Source organism: Arachis ipaensis, chromosome B6, assembly GCF_059453495.1.
Source record: "Arachis ipaensis isolate K30076 ecotype BB chromosome B6, ASM5945349v1, whole genome shotgun sequence".
Taxonomy (NCBI): Eukaryota; Viridiplantae; Streptophyta; class Magnoliopsida; order Fabales; family Fabaceae; genus Arachis; species Arachis ipaensis.
The window spans coordinates 3753375-3762478 of record NC_142441.1 but is presented as its reverse complement, the minus strand read 5'-3'; the positions used below and the strand labels follow the sequence as shown (position 1 = coordinate 3762478).

Here is a 9104-nt window from a genome sequence, read left to right as displayed (position 1 = left end):
GATACTAATATATTCTAACACCCCTCAAGCTCAAGTGACAACTTGAGTTTGAAACTTATTTAAAACAACGAAATATAGAATAAAAATTACAAAAACTTATAAAATGGGTGTAGTAGTGGATGAACTAATCGGTGAGGTAAGAAAAACATCAAGGCATTGACAAAAGAGAAACAAAAAATAGCAAAGAAGAACGGTATGAAAAGTACGGTAATTTGACCAAAAGAAAATAAATTTATCCTTCTCAAGAAGGATACCATGACTCTGATACCATGTTTGAAAGGGTAAAAGAGAGCAATAGAAAAAGGATTTGAGGGTAATCAACTTGCATAGAATAATACAATATAAAAAGGTATTTATAGGTGCTAAGAGAATCCAAATAATAACGACATAATATCCTATAATTCAGTTAACCTTCTAGTTCTAACTCTTTCTCGCATCATGAATCTAACTGCGTAGTAAGTATAATAAGTATCTCCTTCCATTCCTCTTATTAAATCATTAACATTAAGTTCCACTAGTTTTTTATCTTGATCATTTGGTGCTTTTAGTCTGATTCTTCTCTCACAAGCTACAATAAACGCATAGGCAGTACAAGTATCCAACTGAGTGTGCAGCGACGTTGGCAGCGACGTCATATTCGACTGAGTGTGCCGTGCAGTCGTTTTTAACGACCATCTCTCGCGGGTTTCTACGGCATCTGGCATTGGGTAATGAGAGGTTGGATAATCCAAAGTTGGTGCGGTCGAAGATTACGACATGGTCATTGTGTAGAAGCTGCATGTGCATGGCCACAATGCCAATGCTTTTCTGTAGGAGTGGCACCAGCCGCTTCAACAGGCAGCAGTGGCAAGAACGTGACGGTTGCAGCCGTGAAGAGAATAACAACAAAGTAATGGAAAAAAGGAACTTGGAAATGCGTAGTATAAGTCATTGGACGTAGAGTTCGGAATACTTGGATTGGGTGAGAATGGTGAGAATAATGAAAAGTGTATTGTGGTGATTGCAATGGAATTGAAAAATGTGTGATATAAATAGCAGGGAAGGGATGTGAGGTTTGAAGATTGAAGAGTGTGAATTTGTGGACCACAAAATTTTTTTATTATTGTCATGGATTAAGGTGGAAGAGTAGTTTAATAATATATATATATATATATTCAGTGTGGAAATCAAGTCACGTGTAGCTGCACATATTTTGTTGATCAATTTCATCTTTCTTTTCTTGATAGAAAATTTCGGCTTTTGAAGTTTCCTATTTTTTGTTGAAAATGGAACAGATTGTTGCAGTTTGTTTTGGCACATATTCAAATAAGGGGGAAAAAAGCGTCACAGCCTTTTATAGGATATGAAAAGTATATGAACATTTTTTAAATGAGTTATGTTACTTATAGATATCAGTATCAAATATTAAAATTCCTTGCCTACCAAAAAGAGTGTCAAATAGCATCCCTTCCATGCCTACTTTAATCTGTCTTTATTCCTTGTTAAATTAGGCCATATAATTATCAATTTATAAGAGCGTGTATTAATTATTTAATTGGACTCTGTGATTCAATTGAAAAATTCGAATCCTCTATTTTGTAAATCAAAACAACTGGTGATTGGCTTTTTTATATGATATGACAGAGGCTCAAAATTCAAACATTGCATGTGATTAGTGATTACTACTTTGTGAAGACAGGCATTAAAAGAAAAATATTTAAAATTTATGCATCTTAAGAGTTTCCCATGTTATTTATTGTATGCCACCAAAACTTTAAGCCCATGCTTATTTTATGGGCTTAATGCAATATTAAACATGGCATGTCCAAACCCGCCCAAAAAAAAAATTAAAAAGTTTAGAAGCGTCGCCTGAGAGATTCGAACTCTCGCGGGGAAACCCCATGTACTTAGCAGGCACACGCCTTAACCACTCGGCCAAAGCGACGAGGTTGAAAAGGCGTTGCTATGGTTTGTAGTTAATTATCATAACACCATTCTTTGAGTGTAATCTGAACAAACGAGGGAACTACCCCGAATGATATAAAAAAATGTCAGAGCTCGGAGGATTCGTGGGAGTAAGAAATTACTATATGAATAAACATATGTGCTCATTGAGGTTGTGAAAAATAAGAAAAAGAGAAGAATGAAGAATAATAGAACACACTATAGAAACTTTAGGATCATTTCTCTGACTTCTTCAATGACTAGCCAGGCCTTGTGGCCTCCAATCACCTCTGCTTTCATCTCCCCATCTTTCCACAACTGAATTGTTGGCATTTTCTAAAGTGGCATAACAACATCATCAGAAAAGAAATTATGGAAGAGCATCAAAGAACATGTTATGACATTCTAGTGATCATACTCACAGAGATATTGCCACGCTTCACTAGAGTCTGAGGCACTTTATTCACATCCACGTAATAAAATTTGATCCTGAAACAGTGACAAAGTAAGAAAAACAAATGAATTATCACCATTTCAAGATGATGTTAATATTAATGTCATTGAAGGCTCAATTTTAAAAGAAGAATAATTTACTTTGTGTCATACTCCGCAGCCAATTTCTCCAACTTGGGCTTCAAATATATGCATTTACGGCACCAAGCAGCCATCCTATATTCACAAAAATAAATACAAGTTGATTTTTTTAAAGTAGCAAGAAACTTCATTCTCAATGTTCTTTCAACAATCTTAGATATTAGATATTGAAAAAGACAAAAAAGTCCTAAAAAATATCTAGCTACAGTAGATGCGGCTTGACATAAATATCTTGTTATGTGTATAGCAATAGCATAGAACTAATTAAGAATAAGAAGATGGAAAGAACATAAATACCAATCAATGATGATGGGTTGTGAATTTTGCTGAGCATGAAGCAGAATTTGATCAAGCTGCTCACTATCATCAATGGATTCCATCTCTATGACACTTGGTCTTGACAAATCTGGCCACGTCGCTTCAACTCTGAAATTCCTCCGCCTAATCCTCTGCCCAAAAGAAGCGTTCCCGCAACCACTACTACTCTTCAATGAAGATAAAAACACGTATCTGCCACTACTACTACTTACCAAGCACTGGTGCTGGTGCTGGTGCTGTTGATCTCTCTGGTAAACTACGACTTCACCATAGAGAATATGTGGATATAATAACCCTGTAGCAGACATACCCCTTTTCACTTTTCTCTTTCAATGGCGATTATGCTTGGTGATAGCTAAGAGAACAATAAGAGAATCATTTGCGGATCTTGCAAGTTTGGTGTAGTGACGATGGAAAGTGGTGTGGGATAATGGTGTTGGAGTCAAAACAAGGGGAAAGAAGAAGAAAAATGAAAATAAATAGTTTAAGGAAAGTGAGAGTGAGGCTTATCCAAAAGGTGTGCTCAACGACAACGTAAACAAGATAGAGAAAAGAAAACCATATGACAAGGGAAACCAATCACGGGACCAATCATTCCGGATAGATCCCCCCCCAATGCCACAGGCTCTCGTTTTAAATTGATTTACAATATGGGTTAAATAAGAATCAAAATGATCCGGCCCATTATGTGCTTTTGAGTTCAGATTTAGGAAACACAGGCATGAGCTTAAACCCTTAAACCAATACATATTATATAACACAGTTCCTTTTCAGTGGCCTGAACTTTGTGATCCATATTTGCAACTTGCCCCGTTTTACCTAGTGATTACTTATCATTTATTTAATGAATAGAAGAGCAAGTACACGGAATATAATTAGCACACTTATGATTAATTGATTACATTTCTTTTAATCGTATTTTCAACAGAGAACAATATAGTGTTTAAAATAGTTTGTTTTTTCGTTTACTTGGCCAATAGGATCTTTCAGTAATCAGTATTGAACCAAGCTTTAGGCAAATGCAAGTTCGTTTAATTGTGATTGCAACCCTTATGGACGGAAAACACCCTCCTCATTAAACATTTCTCACCCTTTTCTTCAACTGCATATAAATGAGCTCGAATTCAAACATGAAAATACTTGGAGATAATTGTGTTTGTTCTTGTGGGAACACTGGCTGGCTTATTAAACACTTTAACACTAATCAATCAGAATTACTAAATTTCATTACGTAAGCGCATATGCAATTATACATAGCGTATCACTGCAACAACTTCCATCAAATCGCCACATGTTCGTAGCTAAGTTCTCCTAAACATTCCTACATGAAAGTTGGGGGGCCTAAGAATCAACCCTTCTAAATTAGTACTCCATGTCTAAATCCAAATACCGTATAACAACTCAGTTAAGAACGAATCTCTAAGATGTCGAGTTCTCGACAATGATATGAAAGTAAGCATACTAATTTCTAGATAATTTATCTGTCTTTTCTCTGCGCAAGTTATGCCTAAAATATGCAATGAATCATATAGTCCTCTCTAATAGGTGCAGTGTCCAACAGCAACAAGAATACTGACAAGTCACGTTGAAAGTATCAAATATACATTCTATTGCACAAGTTGATGACATGCAAGAATGAATAACAAATGATGAGTAAACCACCAATAATATTATCTGACAAGAATCTTCTCCAAAGATGGAAAGTGGCAAAGGCTTACTCCAAATAAAGAAACTTTTGTCACATTTTTAAATCTTCTGAAAATATTTCTATCTTTGATCTTGGGTTTTATTTTTTAACGAGGAAATTTTAGTGTTTACTAGTAAATAATAATATGAAGCAACATAGAACATTGAAGAAGATGGAAAAGCAGAAAGAAAGTATTTTTAAGAAAGACACTCTTGGCAAGATTAACCAGAGCCTCAATCACAGTTCAACAATTATGCAATTGTCAATCCATTAAAATTTCACCTTTCCCCTCACTTAAAATGATTCAAAATCCGTGAAAATTCTACAACACATGACACTAGAAGAAGAAAGGAAAGGAAAGAAAGAAAGAAAAACCCTACATTGGTAAGAATTAAAATCTCAAATTCCAAACCCAAAAACTGCACGTATCCTTTGGAAGATGAGATCCCTCCACCCTCTCTCCGTGTTCTCCACCACAGTGGCATTTCCATACCTACACACACCATAACAATATCATTTAACAAATTGATAAAAAAACTCAAAACAAACCTTCCAATAACCAATTGCAATTAAAAAAAAAGGCTCACCTATCTTCTTCAGGAACATCATTATGTGTGAGCTTGACAACAGTAACCCCAGGTTCAGGCTCCTCCAACACAAGCTTCACCTGTAACAATTTCAATCACCATTTTATTTACACGCACGCATTCAAATCTCTACATTAACAAAAGAATGAAATGAAATGAACAAGGTCATACCAAAGAATGAACACCATCAGGCCAGCTTCCGAACCTCCATTTCTGAACGATCAACTTAGCTTCCTGCAACTCCACGTTGGTTCCGGTAACAGAACCATCGAAGATGCTGAACTCTCCACCAACCTCCTTGCTGATCTTCGCATTGCTCTGCGTGAAACCCTTCCACCTGTTCTCATCCAACAATATCTCATACAAATCTCTCGCCCTGCAATTGAACCTCTCCGTCATGCTAATACTCTTGAATCCCTCTTTCTTCTTCTTCTTCGCCTCCTTCTCCGCCGAACCCTCCTTCTTGGTCGCAGCTGAAGCCAAAGAAGGCGCCACAGCCGCCGACGCAGCTGCGGCAGCATGATTCTGCTGCTGCGGCGGCGTTGGCTTCTTGGTCTCGAGCTCGTCCTTAACAGGTCCACCCTTGGCCATGCTCTGCACCCAAACCCTAATCTTGTCCAAAATCAAGGGCTTCCCCTTGGAGAGCATGGCATCCTTGAGCGTCCTTCCAATCGGTCCCTCGTCCTTAACAGTAACCCTGAGCTCGGGATCCTCGCCGGCGTTCTCGTCGGAGATGTAAGGGATCTCGACGGTGCCATCAACTTTCAAGAGAGACTTACCGTCGGAGTCCTTGGCTTCGCCCTGCCAGGCGAGGGTGAGTGAGATCTCGTATCCAGGAATGATCTTGCCTTTGCGGATGTTGACGTAGGCCTCGCCGTCGACGGAGGAGACCTTAGTGGTGGCGATGAAAAGATTAGATTCGCCGGTGAGAATAGGGAGGTCGTTGAGGAGGTTGTTGAAGAAGTTTCTGGACCAATCGAGGCAGTTGGTCTCGGACCAGTGCCAGTTGTGGACGTTGGTGCCGTCGGGTCTTTCTTCGACGATCCAGCGCTTGTCTCCTTCGCCGTAACGAGCCATTCAAGTGAGTGAGTGAGTGAGGGTTTTGGGTTCTTGATAGGGTGCGGACTGCGGACTGCGGGGTAACTGGTAAGAAGGGGGCGTTAATTAAAAACTTAAAAAGGGAAAGTGTGGAAAGGTCTAGAAAGAAAGTGCCACGAAGAAATCAGGGAGCTTCAAGCTTGAAAATGTTGACTGTCGAAGCCTCTAGAAACTAGAAACCACTCATTAACTACTTGGATTGGGCATCTCACGCGATGGAGTTAAGCTTCACAGTGGTGTTAGAAACTGTACTCAAACCTTAAAGTAGTTTATGTAGTTAATAAATAATAATTATTTAAATTTATTTTCGAAATTGCCCTATAAGATTTATAATAATCTGTAATGTTGTGAAATAAAAGATATATATAATAGAGATGTACAAATAGAAGACTCTAGTATTAAAATAATTAGTCCAATAATAATTTATATATATATAATAATATTATATGTTGTAATGTGTATATATATACAAAGATAGAAAGAAGTATTAAAAATAAAGAGAGAGAGAATCGCATCTGTTTATTGTTGCAATCTCAATATAATAAAGATGGTTAATATTGCTATTAATATTATATGTAAAGAGTAATAGAAAATAGAATTTAAAATACTTATAAAATAAAAGAAGAGAAAGAATTGTAGTAGAAATATAAGAAGAAGAGTATTTGATTGCAGCATAAAATAAGATTGATTTGTATGAAAAGGAAGGGAGAATAGTATTTTGTTATTGCTTGTAGTGTATTTCCATTCAGAGGCTTAAGCCTCTATTTATACACGTACATGAGAAAGCTTTTCAAGTTCATATTAAATGTGGTCTTCTAAGTCATCCTTGAGAAACTACACCTCATGGAAAATGGGCATCCACGTAAGGTGTGATAGAATCCTTATCACAACACTCCCCCTTAGATGACCATTTAGGATTATTGCCTCGTTAAAACCTTACTAAAGAAAAACCCAGTGGGAAAAAAAACCTTAGTGAAGGAAAAAGAGTACAATATCCTTTAATGATGGGGCTGCCTCATTAAAAACCTTGTCAAGAAAAACCCAATGGGAAAAAAAACTTGACCAAGGAAAAAAGAGTACAGTCTCCCTCTCTTGCCGACATCATTTAATGTCTCGAAATCGGCGCATCCCAATCTTATGTACCAATCTTTCCAAGGAGGATTTTGGGAGTGACTTTGTAAATAAATCTGCCAGATTGTCACTTGAACGGATCTGTTGGACATCAATTGTCCCTTGATTTTGAAGATCATGAGTGAAGAAGAATTTGGGAGAAATATGCTTTGTTCTATCACCTTTGATGTATCCACCCTTAAGTTGAGCAATGCATGCTGTATTATCTTCAAACAGGACAGTTGGAGCTATCTTATGATCAATTAGTCCACATGATGACAGAATATATTGAATCAGACTCCTCAGCCAAAAACACTCGCGACTAGCTTCATGAATCGCCAGTATTTCAGTATGATTAGAGGAGGTTGCTGCTATCGTCTGTTTCGTGGACTTCCATGATATAGCTGTACCACCATATGTGAATAGGTATCCTGTTTGAGACCTCCCTTTATGTGGATCAAACAGGTATCCGGCATCTGCATAGCCAACTAGTTGTGACTTGGATCCATAGGGATAAAACAATCCCATATCAAACGTTCCATGAAGATATCGAAAAATTTGTTTGATTCCACTCCAATGTCTTCTGGTTGGAGAGGAACTATACCTTGCTAGTAAATTCACCGCGAATGATATGTCAGCTCGCGTATTATTAGCAAGATACATTAGCGCTCCAATGGCACTAAGATATGGTACTTCAGGACCAAGGATATCTTCATTTTCTTCTTTAGGACGGAATTGATCCTTTTTCACATCTAAAGATCTTACAATCATTGGGGTACTTAATGGATGTGACTTATCCATGTAAAATCTTTTCAAGATCTTTTCTGTGTATGTTGTTTGATGAATAAAGATCCCACTTTTTATATGCTCGATCTGTAGGCCGAGACAAAACTTAGTCTTTCCAAGATCTTTCATCTCAAACTCTTCTTTTAGAGTTTTTATAATTGTTGGAATCTCTTCAGGAGTCCCAATGATATTTAAATCATCAACGTACACAGCAATTATAATGAATCCGGATGCAGATTTCTTTATGAAAACACACGGGCAGATATCATCATTCTTGAATCCGTTTTTTGCCAGATACTCAGTAAGACGATTATACCACATTCGTCCAGATTGCTTTAGACCATATAAAGATCTTTGCAATTTAACTGAGTATAACCCTTGCGAATATTCATTGGATGGTTTAGATATCTTTAGTCCTTCAGGGACTTTCATATAGATATCCCGATCTAATGAGCCGTACAAATAGGCTGTTACCACATCCATTAAATGCATATGCAGTTTATGATATGCAGATAAACTGACCAAATAACGCAATGTTATCGCATCCACTACAGGGGAATACGTTTCTTCATAATCTATACCGGGCCTTTGTGAAAAACCTTGTGCCACAAGTCGGGCTTTGTAGCGCACAACTTCATTTTTCTCATTTCGTTTTCTCACAAATACCCATTTGTATCCAACAGGTTTTACATCTGCAGGTGTACGGACTACAGGTCCAAAGACTTCACGTTTTGCAAGTGAGTCTAATTCAGCCTTCATGGCTGCTTCCCATTTTGGCCAATCATTTCTTTGTCGACATTCTTCGACTGATCTTGGCTCAAGATCCTTACTTTCATGCATGATATCTAATGCCACATTATATGCAAATATTTCATTGACAATTGTCTTATTTCGGTCCCATTTCTCTCCTGTAAAGACATAATTTATCGAGATCTCGTCATTTTCACAATTTTCAGGTACCTGAACGTCTTCTGGCGTTATATCAGAATTTTGGACAACTG

General features: G+C 37.4%; 2 protein-coding genes and 1 non-coding gene across 3 annotated transcripts; all 3 read right to left on the bottom strand.

Annotated features, from left to right (window-relative positions):
• Nucleotides 1–1842: 1842 nt before the first annotated feature.
• Nucleotides 1843–1924, bottom strand: TRNAS-GCU (transfer RNA serine (anticodon GCU)). The gene has a single exon. It is a non-coding gene; the product is annotated as a tRNA-Ser (tRNA).
• A 65-nt stretch (nt 1925–1989) lies between these two features.
• Nucleotides 1990–3564, bottom strand: LOC107645402 (thioredoxin-like 3-1, chloroplastic). The gene is made up of 4 exons (XM_016349413.3): nt 2815–3564; nt 2518–2592; nt 2346–2412; nt 1990–2259 (listed from the first exon to the last, which is right to left on the bottom strand). The coding sequence occupies exons 1-4, from the start codon at nt 3141–3143 to the stop codon at nt 2143–2145; spliced, it is 588 nt and encodes a 195-aa protein (XP_016204899.1). The 5' UTR covers nt 3144–3564; the 3' UTR covers nt 1990–2142.
• Nucleotides 3565–4698: 1134 nt separating this feature from the next.
• Nucleotides 4699–6461, bottom strand: LOC107645401 (Aha1 domain-containing protein). The gene is made up of 3 exons (XM_016349412.3): nt 5281–6461; nt 5110–5189; nt 4699–5015 (listed from the first exon to the last, which is right to left on the bottom strand). Exons 1-3 carry the CDS (start codon nt 6184–6186, stop codon nt 4922–4924), a joined length of 1080 nt encoding a protein of 359 aa, XP_016204898.1. The 5' UTR covers nt 6187–6461; the 3' UTR covers nt 4699–4921.
• Nucleotides 6462–9104: the final 2643 nt, after the last annotated feature.